At 33.7% G+C, this 25089-nt stretch overlaps 1 protein-coding gene across 2 annotated transcripts; it reads right to left on the bottom strand.

The window, feature by feature from the left end:
- Positions 1-25089, bottom strand: LOC129256735 (cysteine-rich with EGF-like domain protein 2). Of its 2 annotated transcripts, none has more exons than XM_054894905.2 (11): positions 24830-25089; positions 23133-23215; positions 17585-17639; positions 16877-16982; positions 15831-15869; positions 15501-15550; positions 14278-14404; positions 13048-13149; positions 12014-12193; positions 10909-11043; positions 1-5644 (listed from the first exon to the last, which is right to left on the bottom strand). In XM_054894905.2, exons 1-11 carry the CDS (start codon positions 24983-24985, stop codon positions 5358-5360), a joined length of 1320 nt encoding a protein of 439 aa, XP_054750880.2. In that variant the 5' UTR covers positions 24986-25089; the 3' UTR covers positions 1-5357. The 2 variants fall into 2 exon arrangements, with proteins under 2 accessions (XP_054750880.2, XP_063953756.1); XM_064097686.1 differs by having other exon boundaries at positions 5136-10316.

Genomic DNA, 25089 nt, shown 5'->3' with positions numbered 1-25089 from the left:
TATTCTTATTACATATAGAATAGTTTATTTTCTTACACCCAGTACAAAATTGAATAATGACCTCAATTTTCATCTTGAAAAGATTTGGATGACTAAAAACTTATGTTTTAATGAATATTGCCAGATTTCTAGAACCGTACTCTTCTCAGCCTTTTTAGATTCACAAATTACATGCTTCATAAAGGGAAGAGATTTTAGTCACCAAGGTTTAACAAAATGTTTAATCACAAACTTCATAAAGGGACGAATCATAAGCATTTCATAAATTAAACAATGGGGAAAATATAAACCAAGTAACAAATTTCAACAAAAATAGCAAAAAATGACAACTTTACTCAAGGGTAATGCTACTTGATACAGAACACAATTATCAAGGGAAAAGTGAAAGATTGATAACTAAGTAGAATTAATTTTGTTTTCACACTCTTGAAACATTAATCATATACATGTAGGTTTTATTTTTCCAGCACAATAGGACTATATGATATAATACCAGCTTGGCTTATGAACATAGAATTACAAGTAATGAATATACAAAGGCCTGCTTTGTCTACACAAAATAAAGTTTCTTGTGTTTTATTATATTTAATTGACAAAGCCATCTTTTAACATCCTTTAAATGTATAAACTCCACTTTATATAGTAACAGGTGAATTGCACTTTGTATAATGTCTGTTTATATTTCCATCCACAAATTCAAATCCTACTTTCATCTACAGCCAGTCTGACTGTGTTACTGATTAGTCCAGTGCTACTCTTGGGGGGGGGGGGCACTTCCATTGACGAGTGGATACCATACGTGACCATGGGGTTTCGAAAAGCACCCTTAACAAGTATTTTCCATGTTCTGAAAATGCACCCCTTAACAAGGATTGGTGTGTGAAACTCTACCCGTAACAAGTATTGGAAACAAAACGGTACCCTTGACAAGTATTCCCTGAATTGACCCCATAAACAAGTACAAAAATATCTTCATTGTTATGTCACGGACGTCGGCTTTACCTTTACTTTCACTGGGATTATTAAAACCCCACACACCTCGCTCAAATCGGACCCTAAACACGTATTGGGGCAAAAAGAACATGTACATCCTTTATATGAGCATTTTAGTCTTTTTATACCCTTGCAAATTGGATCGTACACACATAGTTTTCCTAGCGAAACATATACCTTTTTTCATTTGAGTGTTTTATCACCCTTATACGTTACTTATATAACGTGCCCTATCTTGAAAAGCTAACTTACTACTATGCCTGTTTAATACTTGGTATTTACCCAGTAAGGCTCCTTAATAAAGTGAGAGCTGCGTCTTTAATGCAGAAATCCCACTAGTATTTTTTCATCCTTATCCTTGCATTCATCATGGACAAAATAAATGGGAATGCAGAAAACCATTGTGATAGATGTAAAAAGGTAAAGTCCCCAGTTTTCCACAATATAGAAAATTGATAAAAAACAGAATTTCACAGAAACACTATTTTCAGGCTAAAAAATTAGATTTAAAACAATGCATCAGTGGAAACGCTGCCAATCAGACCTGGGGACAATTTTATTAAGAGTTACAACTGTTGTGTCTTTGCCACTATTTCAACTGCCATGGCAACAGGGCTCAGCAGCTAATCAAAATCAAGGTTACCATGGTAGTTGCCATAATGACAAAGTTACAACAGTTGTAACACTTTATGAAACAGGCCCCTGGTGGGTGTTTCATAAAGCTGTTTGTAAGTTAAGAGCGACTTACAGAACGACTGGTGAACCTTTCTTGTGGTAAATTGCATACACCAAAATGTTCAATTGCGATGGTTTAGCGCATAAGAAAGGTTCACCAGTTGTTCTTGAAGTCGATCTAAACTTACGAACAGCTTTATGAAATGGCCCTCATTTTGCATGTATATGAATATGACAAAGCATAATTACATGTAGAAACTTTAGATTTTTTAAAAAGGATTTTCACTATTAATAACAATCGTTTTATCAATTGTTTTGAATATGTCACTTAATATTAAAGACCCAGACCGGACCCAAAAATGAAATTGATAAATCATATACCAATTGAAAGCTAATAAAGTACTTAATATAGAAATGCAAGTTTTATGCATTTTCACCGCTTAACAGCTGAGTATTTTGCTTAAGAATAGCGCCAATTATCGGGCTTCCAAAATAGACTTTCTTGTAAATGCTTTCACCGGCCTTGAGACCGTGACATCTTGTTTTAAAAGCGGAGTAATTCCATAGAGTTGTACACAGAAAAAGCAGGTGAGTTTCCCCCTTTCAGAATACATGTTTTATTTTCTTCACTTCTGTCACATCGAGATATCATAAAATTCTTTTTCTGCAAGCTTGAATTGGTGAAATCTACAGCTTTTGACTAGTTTTCACCATATTTTATCTCCTGCTTATTTGGCACAGCTTTCAAATTATGTGTAACAAGCTTACCTGACATTTTAGGCCCAATAAGAGCTAAGAAAATAAATCACAAAACATCTAGAGAAGAGATGTAGGTTTCCATCCATTTGAGCTCTGAATAATTGTCATTGTCATTTTTTTCCTGCATATTGAAAAAAAAATCAAATTCAGAATCTGAAAAGCAAAAAAAAAAATCCCTTCTTTCAGTGTACAAGCCTATGGAATCACAACGCTTCTAACACACGACGCCACAGGTCTTAAGGCCGGAGAAAGGCAATGGAAAGCCTTTTGTCCAAATCCCAAGCGAAACCTGTTAATTTAAGTTTTTCTTAGGAAAAATACTCAGCTGTCAAGCTGTGAATATGTATAAAACTTACACTGTTGTACTATGTAGTTTACATATTTCCCATTTGTCACGTGCACTTTTAAAGAATTTTATGTTAAGAGCACCATAGAACAAATTTTGCACATCTTTCACCGCAGTTTTGCCCAAATTCTCCTTTGTTTTGGCTGTAATGAATAGATATTTGTTAAATTCCTACATGAATGAAGAGGCTTTGACTTGGTAAAATGCCCAAGGACATGCCCATTTCTTCCCATACACACTTATTGTTTTGTCATCAATTGCTAATTTTGATTGCAATTCAAATTCTGTTATCCTGTTTTAATGTCATTGCACTTCTTTTGAACCTCATCAAATTGTGAAAACATGAATTTTTCAGCATGTCTGAAATAATGATTTGAATCTACAAAGATTTGATTTCAACTAGTCGATGGGAATCAAACTGACTGAGAATCTGATTTACCACCAAAAATTGCAGTTAAGTTCTATTGGAAATAAATATGACTTACAAGTTTCTAGCAAAGCAAGACAATTGACCACATTTGATCAACTGACAACTTGACAACTGGCCAAAGAAATAATTGAGTCAATCAACAAACCAAATTCATGTCAACTAAATAGAAATATCACATTAGTCCCCCCCCCCTCCCCCAACAAAAAAGAGTCCTTTTAAGTTGTAAAATGACTCCTGTAAATTGATATTGGTTTCAATGGTTCTTGGCATGGACAGAAGTACATTAAATAGCCCCAATTATAAGTTTTACCCCTGGATAAAATGATTTAGAAAGTAGACAAAGTAGTATTACACAAGTGACTATTAATCTCTTATTCTATACCTTTTAGTAATTTCAGATAAAAATTAGAAGTGACAGATGCAGCAAAAAGAATTCTAAGGAAAAGCAAGCTGGCTCCAGGTCAGCTTTGATCTGACCAAAAAAGGATGTAACAATTATATGATACACCAAATGATATGATCCCTGTAACAAACATATATGCAATTAATAAAAAATTCTGAACATATTTTTTATTGATTAACAATGGGTATGTTAAATATTATGCACACGCGTACTGATTTTGATTGCCTATTGTCATTGACTATTAACCTCTAAACATGATTTTTTTTTGCATGCACAATTGCAAACATAACTTTGAATCTTCTGAACAAAGCAGACAAATAATGGGACAACAGTTAACATGTACATTTGAGACTTGATAGCATGCAAACATTGAAGTCATGTCGATATAGTTCACCATGTGGTTAGGACTGTTTGATGAAAGTGTCATTATCCGATAACACAGTCAAACACAAGTAATGAAATGGATAAGGGAGAATAGTGAGAGGTTCAGAGCTAAAAAGATTGAACCTGAGTGGAATCTAGGTAGTAACTGTGGTGTAATGACTTGAAGCATATGAAGAGACTTGATGTTCAAGGAAGCTTGAAAGTCATTAGGATTGCCAATTAAAGATTGTCAGGGTGTCTAGAACATTAAGTCTTTTCACCTTGCTTTAAGGACTTTACTCAGTTTAATGACCCCTCTTTCTCGCATTTCTATTTTATTCTCATTATTTCCCCAAAATAATCTAGAGCTACCAAACTCAATAGTGCTTGACTGCATGGTGAACCATAAGACTCTTAAAGGGGAATCCAGCCTTGGCCATTAAATGTTGTGTTGGGAAGGAGAAAAATAAATTAAACAGAATGGTGAAAGTTTGAAAGAAATCAGACAAGCAATAAGAAAGTTATAGCTGCTTTAAAATTGAGATCACTAATACTATGTAGATTTCAAATTGGCAACTGGATAAGTAAATTATGACAAAGGGCAAGGACAACTTTCCCATAGGCCATGTACTTTATTATCAGGGATTAGTGGTTTTCTCCTAAGTACCCATTCCCCTGGGGCAGTAATCTAAATATAACCCAGGTAGTATATTGTTTTATGTCCTCATGAAAGAAAAATATTAATTTGAAATAAAACTTTTGGGGAAAAAAAAATCACATTTTCGCCATAATATGAATTGGAGTACATGGAAGAGTAGTCCTTGCCTTACATCACTATGACATCCCATATGCAGCCAATTTGAAGTCTCCATGGGTACAGTGATTACCAATATTTACAACTTTTAAAAATTCATAACTTTCTTGTTGTTTGTCCAATATTGTTCAAACTTTCACCTATCAACTTGTCTGATTTTTCTTTTCCTTATAAAAACAATTTTTTATTTGGGTTGGATTCCCCTTTAAATATTATTTGTATTAACATGCAAACCTTGAGATATCATACTCCTATCAATAAGCAAGGAACCAAATAACCGAAGTTCTACAGTACTGATGACAAGTCACTAAGTTTTCTCAAAATCTTCATAACTTAAAACCTCTTTTCACATATCTCAATCAAAGTGTACCAGAAAGTACAGAAAATAACTTCAAAAGGGAAAATGACACATTCAATCATCTATAAAGGCACAATGTGACATATATAATCTTGATCACACAATTTTTGCTCAGAAAAAAAAGTTTTTAAATCTGAGCACTAGTGTTCATCAATGAGATATTCTTACGACATGGAAAATATGTAATAAATAAATTAAATCTTAATTTAGATAACATCATAATTCTTCACGAGGTGTTTCAGTTAGTATATTTTCTGTACTTTCCTCTGTCACATCCTTTAAATCATCAGGAGGATTTGGAATCTCCTGACCAGCTTTTAAAATATCATTATTTTCCTTTGATAAATCTCCAAATTTATTTGTATTAGCGTCTTTTTCATTAGTTTCCCTGCCATCAATTAATACTGCTTCACCAGTGGATGCATCAACCTCCCCTTCGTCAGTGGTGGTAGATTCCAAATTCTCAGATGATTCTTCAGATGCCTGGTCTGTTTCATTGTTAGCTGGATGGGGACATTACATGCAGAAATTATGGAAAAACACAGAAAGAAACACACTTATTAGCATATATTAGATCACATCAAACTGACTTTTTGAATAAAAAACACAAATAACTTCAAAGTGGAAAACAAGTTCACAAAACATGTGCAACAAAATTGAAATAGAAAAAATTAACACTTAGTAGTACACAAAAGAGAATATAAAAATGGTTAAATATTGCATACATAAAATATTACGAATAAATAAATAGAATACATTTCATTTAAGTTTTAAAATTCTCTCATTCATATTGATGCAAACAGCTATGTTCTAATCAGGGAAGTGTTAACACTTCCCTGTTCTAATAGACCAGTTCAGAGTTACCTCAGGGAATAACACTTCCCTGGTTACCTCATGGGCAAGGTTTTTTTTTTCAAAATGACCTTTACATTCTTCTATTACAATAGGCAAATTTCAAAGCAAGATATTGTGTAAACATGCTTCACATAGCAGGATGCAGAAATTTTTATAGACCATTTGACTAGAATAGTATGTTAATGACTTTTTGTAAGGTATTTGGTATCACGTTTCCATTAAAATGAAATTGGCCAACTGTTAAATACCAGTTGCTAATGGATGCATTGTTGCTTTCCAGTGGATCAAACGGGAAGCACAATTCAAAATTTATGAATTAAGACATAGTTTTTGGTGCGTATCTCATTTAATATTAAACCACCATGTCATTTGCGCTCAAATGACCTTCTGAACATGCGCAGAATAAAACTACATGTTCGTGTATTTTTGGAGAGGAGACTAAACGATCCCTTAGGATACAATGCAATGAATCTAATATACTTATGGTAACCAGATGAACTTGCCAAATTCTATATTAGTTTGCCCTAACATATTTTGTTTTAAAAATGTAATGTTTCACTTCTGACTAGATTTGTAGTACTTTTTTTTTTACTCTGAATATTTTAGATGTTATTTCGAATTAATGTCACCTAATGCCTATCAATCAACCACAATTCATTTTTTCCTTATAAACCTATAGATATGAAGTTTATGATTATCTAATACAATCATAAATTTACTATGCAGGATCCAAATAATGAAATACTTACATGAGCATGTATTATTTGCTTTGACATGGGAAATTCAAGAGAGTTCTTACTGTTCATTGTATTGTCTTTCATTCCTTAATGTAGGATTGTATTATTTTCAAGTTTTGATAGGAATTCAGCAAAATAACATCACCATAAGGTATTAAACCCTATCTTTAATTTTGGTAAATCCCCTCAAAGTGATGTCATTATATTCCACATCATTACTAGATTATATCAATTCATGTGCCCCAAAACAGTTGTGGTGTGAAGGATATAAACTAAAAATGTGTTTTAATTGATAAATTCAACAATTTCACATCAGGATTTCATTTGATCGGGTGCCAGATCAAAATATAATATCTGTATATTTTTGTCTCGAGTAAACACCTTCTACAGCATGAAATTGGCTGAAATTTTCATGATAATCTTTGTCAGTAGCTTTCTAATATATATAATTACTAAAGTGCATGCTCAAACAGTTTTCTTTAATTCAAAACATTACTGAGAGAGGGTGCTAGATTCAAATTTAACTTCACAAACTGTCAAAAAATGCCTTATTTAAATTCAAATTGGTGAAACATGCATTCATTGACCACTAAGCTTTTGTAATAATGTAATGTTTGATGATACTTGAGTATAGTTCACATTACTGACCATTACCAAAGCTAAAGACAGCCTTTAGTGTACATAGAATATTCATTCTAAACTCTTAATGCACTTAAAAAATATCAGTACTCATCTCTGACAATGTCAGTGAATTCACAGTACCCAGAGTTCCTGATTTTTTTAATGAAATCAAATTGTACTTGCACATTACCCCCCCCCTCCAAGTTTTGTTAGAATTTTACACAACAAAACAGAATCAATATTTGCATGGGAAGAAAAACAGAAACCCCCATCCATGTGTGGATTAAAACTTCTCATGAGGAGACAGTACATGCACTGAGATATTTGGAGTTGGACAATGATAAAATGCGTCTACCATGCATCTGATTTTTTTACCGAATTTGTGCGGACTTTATTTTGGTAGATTTTAAACAAGAAAAGATACAGGAATTTGAACTGACCTACAATATATCAAACAGACTGTAATTATACTGTTTACAACATACAATTTTTTTAAATAAAAATTCACAGAACACAAAATTTTCCTGAATATTGTCAAAAGCAAAATCATTCAGGAAGCTCACTATGGTCTGAACTCTGAAGTATCAATTTGACTCAAATCATACAATATGGAGATAATTTGTGTATCAAATCCATATTGTAGATTTTGAGATTAAGAAAATTCAACTTCTAAATCTGGAAAGCACTGTACATGTACCATCAAAGCTATAACACAATGATTACAACAATAGTGGTTCTGACAATGTCCTATTACATCAACACATATGGACTGTAACACAAAATACGTTTTTATGATCTGTTATATAATTAAATAACACATGATGGCTGTGTCATTATCTTTATTGCTTCCATTTAATGCACATTTCAATCCATGAATGTATTTACATGATTTACCATGTTAAATACAAATAGCAATCTTATACGAGGTTCAGCAGCATTTTACTTACATGCATTATTATTAATTACCCAATATTATAAGTAGCACTCTGACAAAGCCTCTATGCCACATCAAATTTTAACAGAACCAGATCAAAATCTAAACAACTAAATATAGATCCTAGATCCTTAACCTAGAGGAAGAGTATAATCAAGTAGTCAATGATAAGCCCATGAAAATGATGAATAATATTCATAACAAAATATTTGTCAAGAAACATCATATTTATACTAAGGTTTTCAGTTTTCAATAAAGATGAAGAATGGCCATCACAATTTTTAAAATTGATTAGTTATTAACATTTATGTATCAAGCTTATCCTAAAGCCCAATGGCTTTTGGCTGGAGATTCAAGCCATTTCAAGTTTACAGCTGAAAAATAAATGGCACTAGAAATAGGCTCTTCATTTATAACACACACTATTATGTGTGTATTCTGATCAGGCAGTGTTTATATATAGTACAAACTTGAAATTTATACTATCATGGCATGAAACCTAAGAATGCAATTTATATTATGTAATTCATTTTTTCTTTTCAATTTAATGAAATCGACCTGTTGTTAGTCCAGTTGAGAAGTGACAAAATCATAATGGTATAATATCATAATAATCAATATAAATACATGCTGATTTCGTCTGAGATCCTTTGCATTTAAAAGTATTAAGGGTCTTTAAATTTAGGCTACCTTTGGCACAGTGACTGAAAAGAACCTTAATCTAAGCTGGTCTAACATACATTCCTTACCACACTCATCATTACACTCAATCATACGTATATGCACACTGGTTTTCACTCTGTATTGGCTTGGAAATTAGATTTACTGATCATATACTGAACAAATAATGTGATTAAGAATCAAATGTCCATTTTGGGCAAAATTGTGTTTGTTTTAAAAATCATCTTCAAATGCATTTGCCAATGACAGAGAAATTCTAAATGTTATATGATAATGCATTTACATTTATCTAAGTCCCAGTCTATGATGATAATAATAGAGCCATAGGATAGATTTACATGTAATAAAATATTCACAATCTAATTGTTTTGAAGCCAGAACACTCATCCTTTGTCATCATACCATCAAAGTGGCCTATTATATGACACATACACCATCACCTTAAGAAAACCAAGGAGCGACAGTCAAAGCACAGATAAGGGGGGGGGGGAGACATGTGCCCATTCAATCACCCTTTTTATCCCAAATTGACATCAACTTATGTCTCTAATTTCCTGTAAACCTTCTTTCCTTTTTGAAGAGATAACTTTTATGTTTTTGCTTGTCAGAAAATTTTTACAAGATACACAAATTTTCATAGAATTTTGCAGTCTTCCTTCCATGAAATAAAGATAACCCCTCTATAAGTTAACCTCAGTCCAAACAATGCATACAGTATTCACATCATCCCTGTCTAATTTATATAATTATCTCCTTTCTATTTATTATTCTTTTTTATTATTACTTTTTTTTTTTGGGGGGGGGGTTGACACAAGTAATTGTTTTGTATAAGTCAGTGCTATGTCATCAGCAGATCCAGCCATTGCAAATTTGACAATAACTTACTTAACATATAAAATGATATCATTGGTCATAAAGCTTATTGCAGAGAGCAGACCTCATAGTTTATATGCAATTGAATACAAAACAGAAGCAATCTACAAGTACTCCTGAATTCATCAGTCAATCACAGATCATCATGTCTAGGACTCACACTATAGTCACACATAAATGTACTAGCTGCATGTGTGCTGACATTGAAAACATCAATAAATAATTCCAAAACAGGGAAAAACAAAAAAAGAGAAAAGAGTAGAGAAGTCTGTCGTCATGATCCTTTATCACCTTCAGGGTAAAGAAACCTCGAGACATACCAGCTGCCTAGACCTATAGCAAAGATGATTGCCATGAAAGGACTGTTCCTTGAAGCTAGCACAGTCCCAACAAACAAGAAGAAGTACATGAGATAAACCAAAACTTCACCTTTAAGACTAAGTTTAGGTTCAAATGGTTTACCCTTACCTTGGACTGTGGAGAGAATAGGATATAAAATCGGACAGACATAAAGAATAGAGAAATATATTTTTGGTGTAATAATTAATAAATGTAAAAATGGAGAAATGGTTTCAATCTGCATCTAGGTATTATACCAACAAAACTGCAATGGGCACAATGAGTTTTCATTCTATAAACCAGCCTGTGTAATAGAAACAAAAACTGATTTTGTGTGTTCTTAGAGGAACACAAAAGTTTTGTTTGAAAATTTGAATGATGAGATATGTCAGGATTTTTTTCGCCTTCATTCTAATAAATCTACCTGTGTAATGATTATTGGATGACTTCAGAAATTTATTTTGTACTGAAGCCAACTGTGGCGAACAATCGCAGTGTAATTACTCTTGAATTATAAAACAAAATATAAAGCTAATCAATGTCAGTCGACCTAATACAACTTCTTCACCACCAGGCAAAATCAATCCTGAAATTCCACTGGATATTTTGAATTAACATTTTTCAGAGACATTACGAAATGATATAATCAAAACAAAATAAAAACAGGATATGGTTATACAGCCCTGCTACCTATGAAGATATTAATAAGTCAATGATCAATACTTACAAAGTGCTTTGTCTATGCATTCACTGCCCATTCTTTCATAGCCATCTTCACAGTCACAATAGTGGCTACCTGGCACATTATGACAAGCCATGTGATCACCTTCACATATATTCTCTTGCTCACACTCATCAGTATCTGAAGGATAAATGATGAGAATTTAAAAAATACTCAAAAAGATCAATACAAAACAGACATGCTTGGATGGAGATTACATTATGTGTATATTATTGATTAATGTTAAACCAGGGAATAATTTTGCTTTACAAATTTGAATAGCATTTTTGGTCATAAGAAAAAAGCTTTCAACTAAGTAATGTACAGTCCTGTAGATGTAAAAATGTGCTATACAAAGGACTTTATGCATAGCAGTCTTTTAAAAATGTGGAGCAAATTGCGATGCGATACCAAAAAAAATTATCCCTGCTGTTATAGTGGGTTGCTTGTAACTGATTTTCAGGTTCGTAGTAAAACCAATTTTGATTTAATAACAAAGAAATAATCAATCACTTAGAGGCAATGACCAATTAAGGTAATGGCTGCAGGAGCATTTTGTTGAAACACTGACCATGAACCAATCAAAATTGTTCTTCTGCACACCTCTGTGTTACAGGACTTACCAATTTCAAATCATGTAAAATAGATCTTATGCACTGACGTCATCACGCCACCATCTAAGCGTCTCAAACCATTACCTTAAAAGTGTTGGTAATCGGCAACTGGCACATCTCTAACAACCCTGTTCACACGTATATGTATATCCTCTAAACGGAGGGCGCTATGATCAGGCACGAATCCAGCCAGATTAGACACAATACCATTTGAGGGCCCACATTGTTTTTGCACAATTGTTTGCCTGCAAGAACTTATCTGGCTGGATCCATGCCTGGATATGAGATTATGACGTCATATATGCATATTCAAAGGTCTATAATAATTGGACTGAATTCTTGGCCCTCGCTGTCAACAAAAGCAATAACAATTTGTGGGTGATAAACCTTCATTATTATGAGGGTGTGAATCATTTCACTATATCTCGTCATTAAAATAAGCATTTTTATTAAGAGGATATCTACCAAAGAAGAGGAATTAGTAAGATTAAACTCACCTCCACACCCATCTTCTTTCATCTCATAGCCCTTCTTACATTTGACACACTTATCCTTGCCCTCTCCTATACATTTATCACATGAGCCATGACATGCAGCACACTTATAGGATCCTTGGGTGTTCTCACAGAACTCTTCTTCTTTGCATGGTTGCTCCTCTCCAACACATTCATCCACATCTAAACAAATGATAATAATGACAACAAAGCATGGTTATCTTGGTTCTTTGAAGAATATTTTAAACAGACAATGATGATGGTGATGGTGATAAAGATGATGGTGGTGAGGATGACGATAATGTTGACAGTCAGTATGAAAGCACTTTATCAAATTTCATTTCTTATAAGTTGATAAAGAGACACTCTTCTATTCACAACCTTTTACAATCCGACATTTCACAAAATAAATATTTCATGCCCTTTTGGGGTATGCTATAGATATGACAAAACTTTTAACGTAGCTTGTCTCTACTTTGACTTCTTTATTTTCAAAATCTAAACTTAATCTAGAAAACTTGCATAGGTTACTTGCCAGCAGACCAGCACCACAGAATGGGTTTGATGGGCAATGTACAACTTAATCTACATTGCTTGTAACCTTAAAAATTGAATTTGTGCCAAAATTGATCCCAACTACCTGAGTGAATCAGTACCTTAAACTGATGTTGCTTATTAAAAATTGATACCCTAACATTAATTTCATCCTATTTACAATTGATTAGTTCTAATTGAATCACCATCAGAAATTTCATCAGTCTTACAAATTCTTACCCAAGGCTATTCCTAATTACAATTCACTTCCCAGAAGAAAAAAAAAGAAAAAAAATTTAAAGGATAAACCTGTAACATAGAGTCACCTATATAGTACAAGGTTGGAAGATGTAATAAATTGAGAATAGTGAATACAAAAACTGAAATCACAAGATCATAGAACCAAAGTGATTCTATTTGTTCTGAATAAACATGGCAGATGTGCAGTAATTGTAAGTATGAAAATGAAAAGTAAATATTGATTTGAACAAGTAAATAATGACCTTGGCATCCTGTTTCATCATCCCATAGCCATCCTGCTTTACATTTCTTACATCCTTTAGGTCCTCCACTTGTACAGAGAGCTGTACAGGCTTTATAACAAGCTGCAAATATTAATGAAACACAGAAGTATCACAAGATAAACACATGCATTAAAGAATACAAACTAAAAAGTCTTACATTGAAAGATCAATACGTCACAATGTAAATGATTATCATTTATGTGATTTTACAGGAAATTACCTTTCTACTTAAAAAGACCGGGAGTAGAGAGACTTATTCCCCCCCCCCCCCGTATCCTAGGGCGTTAAAATAGAAAATAGCCGTCTTTTTGGGGATAAACAAAAGTAATTCTAAAAGAAAACAAGTGGAACGCCTCTGGCAGTACCGCCTGCATTACTCGATTCGATATAGCAGCAGTGCTGACTTTGACAACAGCTATTATTCACATAAGAAACATTCATATGATAATAAACTACTATGTCCATTGACCCAAAATGACCTTTGACCATGATCATGTGACCTAATACAAGTTTAAAATACTCATTCATACTTGATTATCCTTATGCCTATGTTTCATGAACTACATGTGTAGATCCATAAACTTTCTAAGTTATGATGCCAATTCAACAACTACCCCTAACATGGCCAAAGTTCATTGACCTTAAATGACCTTTGATCTTGGTCATGTGACCTGAAATGTGCACAGGATATTCAGGGATACATGGTCACTCTTATGTCCCAAGTTTCATGAACTATATTCATAAACTTTTAGATTTATGATGACAATTCCACAAATACCCCCAACATTATAAAAGTTTGTTGACCCTAATTGACCTTTGACCTAAGTCATGTGACCTGAATCTTGAACAGGACGATCAGGGATATTTAATCGCTCTTATGTCTAAGTTTCATGAACTAGATCCATTAAATTTCTCATAGTTATGATGACAATTCCACAACTACCCCAATAGGCCAAAGTTTGTTGACCCTAAGTGAGCTTTGACCTTGGTCATGTGACCTAAAACTCAGCCAGGATCTTCAGTGATACACCATTACTCCTATATCTAAGTTTCATGAACTAGGTCCATATACTTTCTAAGTTATGCCAACATTTCAAAAACTTAACCTTGGTTAAGATTTCGATATTGATTCCCCCAACATGTTCTAAGTTCATTGACCCTGAGAAGTCCAAACAGAATTGACCATGTTACTAGTAGTCCCAAACATACCTTTGCATGTTGTATGCGTCTCATTCTTCATAACTTGATAGTAACCATCCTTACATATATCACATAGTTCTCCTTTATAACCAGCATTGCATTTGCATTTTCCAGTACCCCCTCTAGTGCCTGCGCCCTGTTAACAAGAAATCAAGAAGTTATTATCACTCAAGTTTAATGGGGTTATTTTCATATTTTGCAGAGAAAGCAAGGATTTTTTATAAGATGATTTTTTCTTCATTTATAATTTTTTTCAGATCAGTTAAACTTTTAATACATATGGGCTTATCCCAGTATTCACATTGCTGTAACAATATTACCATAAAGATTCAGATATTTTTATTGTCCATACTGCCATCAGCTACGAATGGAAATTCAATTTGTTTCCATAAAATAATTGTAGAATGTCTTATGATACAAACAAAGATTACATGATACATATCTGTTAACATTATATAAAGCAACAAAGATAAATGAAATTAAGAAAGAGGCTGGGATGGGGGGGGGGGGGTAATACCGTTTCAGGTATGGCTATTAAATGTACTGATTGAAACAGGAACAAAATAATTTACGAAGCATGAGGTTCTGCAGGGAGGTGGTCTCAGGCGTTTGCCTGACCTCATCAAATTATAATATTTATGGAGGGTATGGTTCTCATTGGTCAGAACCTCTTTGGCTTTTCCAAGGACTCTACCTTCATTCTCGTCTACAAAGACGAGAGGCTTGCTTTTAAATTCTTCCTAGTTTCCATATATCCTCTTTCCTACTTGCATGTATCCAAACAATTTAAGAGAGAACACCAGCATTGATACAGACCTTTACAAGTACCCAGCTCCCCCCTTCCCCCCCCCAAAAAAAAAAAAAAATAGTAACCATCCCAGAGTAAAGAAGTTAAGAAGTCAATTATCAAATCATGCAAAATAAATAGCAATGAAAGCTTCATCAATTATGCAACAATCAATAATGAATATAAAATGTATGTTACTGGTAAAAAATTTCCTCACACATTTACACCTGTGAAGGTCTTTTATACCACATGTCTGACAATTGTCTTCCTGAGATGTTAACAAGCAATTGCTCCAGATATGTGAGTTTCATGATGAGCACACATACACAACTAACACATGCTGACATTTAAAGATTTGTTTATGATGATGATGGTCTATTGTTTTTATAATGTTTTTTTATATATATCATTAGATAATAGAATATAATTGAAAAAGGCTACTTACGTGACATTTTCCAGTTCCTTTACATGATCTTTCCACTCCATACGGACATTCTATGTGGTATGACAATAAAAAGAAAAACAGTTCTCATCCCCTGATAAAGAATACGCACCCTAACTTTACATGAATTGTGTTCAAATCTTAAATTAAAATTGCATCAAGCATTACAGCTCTATCTTACAACAGTGCATAATCAAAAATTCATTTGTAGATTTCAATATAGGCTCAATTATCTCAAGTATAAAAAGTACTAGATTACAGAGGACTCAATTCAAACTGATTTCAGTGCAAATCATTATCATAACTTTATATCAAAATAATTTTCATTCTCACCTTCACATTCAGGTCCAAATGTGTTTTCAGGACAGCACACTGCAAAGGAAGAGCAATAAATAATAAAACTAGAAACATTAAGTATTAATAACTTCCCTTAGAAAACTTAGTATACATTTGCTGATAAACATTTAATGACAATGTTAACAATTTTTTACACCAATCATTTTCCAAAGTGACCGTTTTACATTCATATTACTGTCTTCAGTAGTCTTCTGATACTATCAGAGTTGTTGTCTTTTTTAACAAGGAAAATAATAATTATAATTATAATAATAACATTTATAGGGTGTTTCAAAGTTTCATAATGCAATGAAAGCTCATGAATTTCCACACATTCATTAAACTCATTAACTTTTGCTGACATATCCTAACTAAATAATCTGATAAAGTTTCTCTCACACAATCCAATGTACTTAACCATTTGCATGTTTAAGTAATGTATTACAACATTTTATCTGAACCTTTGGTGTCTTACTCCATCATTCTTGCTGGTAATTATTCTTTAGATGTTACTTGAAGATAAATGAAATGAATCAGTAAACACTGATTTCATGAGAAAGCCTGTAAAACCAAGATTAATTTTCACTACATGATCATGGATCTAGATGTGGTGCAGTTACATAAACTGAACTTTGATGAAATCATTAAGCTAAAAACATGCACAGTATAGATCGAAAGCACAGATAAGCACATGTAGGACAGTGTAATACGGTATCATTGCTAGGAAAAAGACCTGCCAATTGGCTTAAATCCAAATCTTATATTGCTTATTTCTCTACAATTATACAATTTCTTCCAGAATCCTTTAGCACATATTTTTATTTATGCACAGACACTTCATTTTATTGGATTCAGTAGGAAATCATTATTAGATTATTACCACATTTGGAAATTATCTTCAAGAATAATAACAATTTATTAACTTCTCTAGTACCAATGTGTAGAAGCTGCAGAGAAATCTAATTATTATGGTTGTTGTATTTAACTGTACTTATGAGCAAAATTGCAACTTTATCATAGAAAGGGTTAGTATAAGAAATTACCTTTATAGTTTTCAATGCAGAACCATTTGAATAGTTCTGGTTTCTCGAGATGTTCTTTCCACCATTCTTCTAATAATTCCTCCTCTTTCTCTAATAGATTGTGACACTGTGGTAAACAAAATCAGTAATATATAGGAAATTAACTGCTTATTTTTCTATATAATATTTTTTTTAAATTAATTTATTCTACAAGTACAAAATATACTGTATATTTTGCTCATTCAAAGATAGGGGCAAGTCCAAAGATATTTGGTGACAAGTCCAAAAATCATTCACAAGTTAGATGAAGGCCCAAATTGAACTATGAACAATGCCAAATGATTCAGTATCAGCAATTATAATGTCATTTTTTCACTCTTAAATCTAGCTCCAAGATGCTTCCTTTTGTTAATTCACCATGCTTATCACCCTGTCAAGATTACTTCTCCAGCAGAGCTATTAAAGTGCCTCACAAGAAAATGAAGACACATGCTAATTCAAATTTATTTGCAGGTTAAATTTAAATTTCAATATTGTGAAAAAGCTAAAATAAAAAAGAATTGAGAATTTTACACTTGAATGAAATTTATAGTATGAATTGAACTACTGTCACTTGTTTAATCTTGACACTGGATGTTCTACAATGGTCCCCTCATGATTTAAAATAACTGCCTACACAATAAAACTCATTTTGAGGGACAACTTATTTTTGTGTATTTATTCACTTACATCATGTTCTTTGCTGTCACAAAGGCTTTCTGTAATTTCAATAAATCTCATTTCACTGTGAGGAACAACAGGAGAAAAGAGAGAGTACATTAATACAAGTAATTGCAGTACATCAAAATTATCATTATAAAAAAAGGGAGGAAAATTTATGCTTGCATTTGTTATAATTTTTATATACAAAGGATAACTTCTCAGTATTTATACATCATCATCTACTGTTATGAAATTATTACAAAATCCAATAACAATGTTTAACACAAAAAGTATTCATCCTGGTGAAGGGAGGATTATTCTTAGTCACAAGATTTAAAACCTGATTAATAATAGTATACAACTTGAAGCATTACATTATATGATAGAGGCATTCAGGCGTGACTAATCACAGTAATCAATAGGGTAGTTAGCTCAGCAAATGCTTCCAACAAAGATATTTTAACAAGGGGTCTATAACAATACACATTAGTATTGATTTTTTAGTGTTTTATGCACAGCTGGTTAATCTGGGCAGCTGTTACATAACAAATAGGGGCTTTATCTTTTCTATGAAACTAATATTACATCTGCCTCCTTTTGCTTCCAATTTTTACATTTCTTCATTTGACTTGCTCTTCTATTCTACTTTACTTTTTTTGGTAAAAGCATGCCTTCCCTCTCTCTCTCCCTCTCTCTTTCTCTTTCACACTATCTCTTAGTTAAACTCCTGAATAATATGACAAAGAGTCACCAATCTAACAAAGATAGTTTATCAATGCTGTAAAACCATTATAAACACCCTACTACTGTATGTACTACAGGGCTCGGGAGCCCAGTGGCAAATGGCTCCCTAAAACCTCTGCGGGCTCCCTAAGTTTTTATAGCACCAGCCACCAAAAATGCAATTTCTTACCAGCACACTAATCCACGGTTTAATCTATAAAAAGTCTAAATTATGTTTTCAAGATCATAACAACCCTTGAAAATGGCGACAGTTTCAAATTGCTTAGGTGCGTCTTTTTTTCTGTACCACGTTTTTCCATACACATTCTATGGAAAAAAAAAACAAGCGGCCACACTGCCGGTGCGGGAAACAGTTGCATGTACAGGGGTCCATTATCATTACCGCCATGTGTTATTTCCAATGCACACATTTCCCCTAGGGATATCACGATTCTGTGATGTAGGAGTTCGAATTGCACACGAGATAAATCCCATAATAAGCTCGCATTGGTGAGTCCGTCGTAACTCCGGATCTGCTTAAAAACGGAGCCTTACCTAAGACTTAAATAACTTACCTCGGTTGTGAATCATTACTGAAAAATCATTTGTTTCATCTTTTTTTAAGGGAGGGGGTAAATATCAGACAGTAAATCATCAAAAAAGGCACCATCTGATTTTAGGAGGCCGCCGGATTTTACTCACACACACACTGACACTTGTGCAAGTCTGAGCTCTCTCTCTCTGCCAGAGCTCTGGGGGACGATTCGGTCAGTAAAGGCCTCAATGATGATGATTTTCTGTTTCAGATAGAGTTTACATTTCAGGTTTATTTTTGAAAACCACCGATAAAGTTGGATGATTTCTTCATTGTGATGTATATTTAAGTTATTAATGAATACTTTTTCACCAAATTTAGACTGCCCCATAGAGAAATGCAATTTTCGTGGAGATCTGCATTTTCAAAGAACTGCAGGAAAAGTTAGGGTACATGAACGTGTAACATGTGACATACTTAGCCTGTGTGGTTTTGTACTGATATAAACAGGATACTATAGAGTAGAAATTAGATAATGAATTAATCTCTTTAACTAATATACATGTATATCCAAGACCATCGCACAGTCACACCCACACAAACACACACCAACCCACACCCATGATTCTAAGCATGAAAAAAAATAATTGTTTAACAAATAATTTAGAGTTCTAGATCTATCATAATTAATTATTAGTCAGGGCTCCACACTAACCCTTTTTTTCTACTGGTCCAACCTATTCATGTCGGACCAGTAGATACCCAGTTTTTCAATTTTTTACTGGTCCGAACCTAAAATCTACTGGTCCCCAAAATAAAGAAAACATTAAAAAAAGGCGTGAGTTTATTTTGCTGTCCTTTCTTGTTACCCCCCCCCCCCCCCCAAAAAAAAATGAAGGAATGAAAGACAAAAAGAAAGCAAGACAAAAAGAAACAAAGGAAGAAATAATAAAAGAAAGGAAGGAAGAACAAATAAAAGGTAAAGAAAGGATAGATGTGAAGGAAGGAAAAAAGAAAGAAAGAAAGAAAGAACAAAAGAAAACAAGTGGAATGCCTCTGGCCGTCTCACCTGCATCACGCGATTCAATATAGCAGCAGTGCTGATTTTGAAAACTACTATAACTCGCACAAGATGTTCAGTGATACTTGGTTACTCTTATTTCCACGTTTTATGAACTAGACCAATACACTTATAGAGATATGATGGCTATTCAACAAATACCCCCAACGTGGCCAAAGTTCTTTGACCTTACATGACCTTTGACCTTGATCATGTGACCTGAAACTCGCACAGGATGTTCAGTGATACTTGATTACTATTATGTCCAAGTTTTATGAACTAGACCAACACACTTTCAAATTTATGGCTGTAATTCAACAAATACCCCAATTTGGCCAAAGTTCATTGACCCTAAATGACCTTTGACCTTGATCATGTGACCTGAAACTTGCACAGGATGTTCAGTAATACTTGATTACTATTATGTCCAAGTTTCATGAATCAGATCCATAAACTTTCAAAGTTATGATGGTAATTCAACAGATACCCCCAATTCGGCCAAAGTTCATTGACCCTAAATGACCTTTGACCTTGGTCATATGATGTGAAACTCATGCAGGATGTTCAGTGATACTTGATCAACCTTATGTATAAGTTTCATGAACTAGGTCCATATATTTTCTAAGTTATGATGACATTTCAAAAACTTAACCTTAGGTTAAGATTTTGATGTTGATTCCCCCAACATGGTCTAAGTTCATTGACCCTAAATGACCTTTGACCTTGGTCATGTGACATGAAACTCAGGCAGGATGTTCAGTAATACTTGATTAACCTTATGGCCAAGTTTCATGAACTAGGTCCATATACTTTCTAAGTTATGCTGTCATTTCAAAAACTTAACCTCAGGTTAAGATTTGGTGTTGACGCCGCCGCCGCCGCCGTCGGAAAAGCGGCGCCTATAGTCTCACTCTGCTATGCAGGTGAGACAAAAAGGAAAGAAAGAAAAAACAAAAGACAGAAAGTAATGAAAAAAGGAAAGAAGCAATAAAATAAGAAAGAAAGGGTATAAGGAAAGATGGAAAGAAGGAAAAAAGATAGAAAGAAAGAAAGAAAGAAAGGAAGAAAAAGGGTAAAGAAAGGATAAATGTGAAGGAAGGAAAAAAAGAAAGAACTGAAGAGGGAAAGGAAGGAAGGAAAGAAAGAACAAAAATAAGAAAGAAAGAACAAAAGAAAAAGAAGAAATAAAGGAATGAAGGAAAGAAAGAAAGAAGGAAAGAAATGAAGCAAGCAATATAGAAAGAAAGAACAAAAGACAGAAAGAAGGAAAGAAGCAATAAAAAAAGAAAGAAAGGGTAAAAGGAGAGATGGAAAGAAGGAAAAAAGAAAGAAAGTATTGAAAGAAGGAAGAAATAAAGAAAGGTAAAATGATAGATAGAAGGAAAGAAGGAAGGAAGCAAGCAAGCAATAGAAAAAAGAAAGAAAATGTAAAATAGATGAAAGTAAGAAAAAAAAGAAAGACTGAAAGACAAAGAAAGGAAGGAATGAGGGAAAAAAAGAACGAAAGAAGAAAGGAAAGGAAGCAAGCAGTAAAAAAAAAAAAAAAAGGTAAAAGGATAGATGGAATGAAGGGAAAAAAGAAAGAACAGAAAGGAAGGAATGAATGAAAGAAAGAGAGAAAGGGCTGAAAGAAGGAAGAAATAAAAAACAAGAAATGGTAAAGAAAGGATGGATGGAATGAAGAAAGAAACAAAGAATGAAGGAAAGAAAGGGTAAAAAGAAGGAAAGGAAGAAAGAAAGAAGAGATAAATATAGGATGGATGGACTCAAGAATAAAAGAAAGAAAGAAATCAAAAAAGAAAGAGAAAAAGAAATAGAGAAAAATGTTAAAAGGACAGAAAGAATGAAAGACAAAGAATAATTAAAAAAGAAAGACAGTAACAAAAAAAATTAAAGAAGAGAGGGAAGAAACAAAGAAAGATTGAAAAGAAAGAAGGAAAGAAAGATAGAAAGAAAACAGAGGAAGAAAGCTAAAACTATCATAAATAAATTATCAGTTTCTTTTTGGCTCAATTAAGATATAGCTACGAAAGAAACCAAGTGTATCAACACACACACAAATGCATATGTGGGGCTATCATGTATTCAGACGATATCACTCGAAACCCGATCTCTTTGAACTAAAACAGAAGTGAAAATTTCTCCTTTTACTGCTTACAAATGACAGTTACCCCAATTTTTTGGAAATATGGACATTATAAGAGCTTTTCATTAGTGTGAAATGTGAATTTTGACCGTTCTGTGAGAGATTTCTGCCAGAGGTTTGCCAAGCTTCGCCAAGCTTCGTTCGTGCAGCCAGTAGAAAATTCACCATGTGGGCTGTGTGGCTGGCTAGCCATATGTACACTGTATGTTACCCTAGTAAAAATTGCATGCGATTCTTTCTGTGTGTATTCTGTGTGTGAATGACCAAATTTAACGGGAGGAAAATGGTTTGCAATTTGAGTCATGGAATATTTTTTATGTTTATGTTGGACTAGTGAATTTGACCATTTCTGGAAAAGTTACTGGCCCAACAATGGTTTTTATTACTGTTTATGTCGGACCCATAAATCTTGCTATTTTTGGAAAAATTACCGGCCCGACAATGATATTTTCTTACTGGTCTTGTCGGACCAGTAAATCTTGCTATTTCTGAAAATCTACCGGCCCGACAGTGATTTTTACCGGTCTGGGACCGTCGGACCGGCGCTAGTGTCGAGCCCTGTATTAGTAAATCAGATTCTCTCCCTAGATTTTGTATATTCATTTTGTTTGTTTATTTATTTCATTTTTGTTTTTTTATTTATCTTTTTTTGGAGGGGGGGGGGGGGTCATTTAAAATGATAAAAAAATGTCAGTGTATTTGTGATGTTGTCTACCGTTGTCTAAGGGTGTTCGGGTGTTAAAATACACTAAAACACTTAAAATCTGATTTACCCTGAATAAATACACCCGGTGCTGATGATTATTTTAAAAAACGTATCGTGATGGTGTGTTTTAATTTGTGAATATTTAATGACCAGTATTATGCAAAAAAAAAACTGATTAACTTGGGCTCCTTAAAACCCTTGCGGGCTCCCTAAAAAAGTGCTTGAGGAGCCCGGCTGGCTCCCTAAGAAAAAAGTAAAGGTCAGGCCCTGATGTACAAACAATTATCTAAAATTGTTGTCTTTGAGCAATATTGACCCAGACGCATTGCACAAGCTTACGAGCAATTATGTGTTCTCTGTGCAGGAATCCATGATTATCATTAAATCAATAAAAAAGCACTAAACCTGGTAGCATAACTGCCTAGTTTCTTCTCCTCCCAGTCTGCATCTCCACCATCATACATAGAACGTGCTGTGCGCTCCATGCCCTACAGATGGGGGGAGAAAAAAAATCTGATCAGAATTATTTGGAAAACAAGTGGAATGCCTCTGGCGGTCTCACCTGCATCAAGCGATTCAATATAGCAGCAGTGCTGACTTTGAAAACTATTATAACATAATTATTCACAAAAAACACCATTCATATAATGATACAATACTACGTTCATTGACATTTGACCTTGATCATGTGACCTAAAACTTGTCCGTGATACTTGATTACCCCTATATCCACATTTTATACACTAGGCCTATATCTATTAACTTTGAAAGTTATAACAGCAATCTAATAATTACATCTAAAATGGCCAAAGTTCAATGACCTTAAATGACCTTTGACTTTGGTCATGTGACCTGAAACTCGCATGAGATGTTCAGTGACACTTGACGACTCTTATGTCCAAGTTTTATGAACTAGACCAATATACTTAGTTATGATGGTTATTCAACAAATACCCCCATCATGGCCAATGTCTATTGACCTTTGACCTTGGTCATGTGACCTGAAACTCGCACAAGATGTTCAGTGATACTTGGTTAATCTTATGTCTACGTTTTATGAACTAGACCAATACACTTACAGAGATATGATGGTAATTCAACAAATACCCCCAACAGGGCCAAAGTTCATTGATGTTACATGACCTTTGACCTTGATCATGTGACCTGAAACTCGCACAGGATGTTCAGTGATACTTGATTACTCTTATGTCTAAGTTTTATGAACTAGACCAATATACTTTCAAAGTTATGATGGTAATTCAACAGATACCCCCATTATGGCCAAAGTTCATTGACCTTTGACCTTAATCATGTGACCTGAAACTTGCACAAGATGTTTAGTGATACTTGATTACTATTATGTCCAAGTTTCATGAATCAGATCCATAAACTTTTAAAGTTATGATGGTAATTCAACAGATACCCCCAATTTGGCCAAAGTTCATTGACCCTAAATGACCTATGACCTTGGTCATGTGACGTGAAACTCATGCAGGATATATATTCAGTAATACTTGATTAACCTTATGTCCAAGTTTCATGAACTAGGTCCATATATTTTCTAAGTTATGCTGTCATTTCAAAAACTTAACCTTCGGTTAAGATTTGGTGTTGACACCGCCGCCGCCATCGGAAAAGTGGCTCCTATAGTCTAACTCTGCTATGCAGGTGAGACAAAAACTTGAATGTAGACATTATTCCTGAATCAATTACATTTTTTTATCATGAGGAATGGGATGACCCAGAAACCAATCAATACCAAATAGCAACAATGATGGTGAATGAATTACTAAATAAATGATTCGCAGAACTCTGTACATAACTGGAAAAAGATAAGCAAATGAACATGAATATTATATAAATAATTGATAAATCAATAAATGAAAAAACATAAAGAGCATATACAGCACTGGCAGATGACTTAACTTTTGTTTTGAAACCTTACAATATTACACTGTACACTCAGTCAAACAAGATATACATGTAGCCATATTAACCGTGCCATTTTATTCAAACAAGTAAAAGATAAGTTTTTTTTTCATTTACTTGCATAAATTAATATTCCTGTTTTCCATTATAAGTGAAATCAAGTATAAATGTACCTCTTTGAAGCTGTCTGTGAGTGATTTACAAGTATCGCATTTCTTCTTGATGGTTTCATTCTCCTTCTTTCCTCCATCACATAATGATAAGAACAGGAATACCTCAATGATGACAAGGAGAATGAGTCTCCAGCGTAGATTTAACCTCACCTCCATTTGAGCAGTTCTTATAAGGCAAACTGGAACAGATATTTTCTATTTCTATAGATTTTCAAGTCTAAATGGTTCCTTTAGCTGCACAGAGATATCATCTGGAAAAT

The sequence above is a fragment of the Lytechinus pictus genome, chromosome 3 (genome assembly GCF_037042905.1).
Source record: "Lytechinus pictus isolate F3 Inbred chromosome 3, Lp3.0, whole genome shotgun sequence".
Lineage (NCBI taxonomy): Eukaryota > Metazoa > Echinodermata > Echinoidea > Temnopleuroida > Toxopneustidae > Lytechinus > Lytechinus pictus.
This window is presented reverse-complemented; position numbering and strand designations above follow the sequence as displayed.

Excerpts from the sequence above, each read along its gene's own strand:
- LOC129256735 (XM_054894905.2), bottom strand. The coding sequence starts at position 24,985 with ATGGAGGTGAGGTTAAATCTACGCTGGAGACTCATTCTCCTTGTCATC. Across the intron at positions 23,216-24,829 it reads TCACAGACAGCTTCAAAGAG|GGCATGGAGCGCACAGCACG; the intron begins GTACATTTATAC and ends CCCCATCTGTAG. Across the intron at positions 15,870-16,876 it reads CTGCATTGAAAACTATAAAG|TGTGCTGTCCTGAAAACACA; the intron begins GTAATTTCTTAT and ends CTTCCTTTGCAG.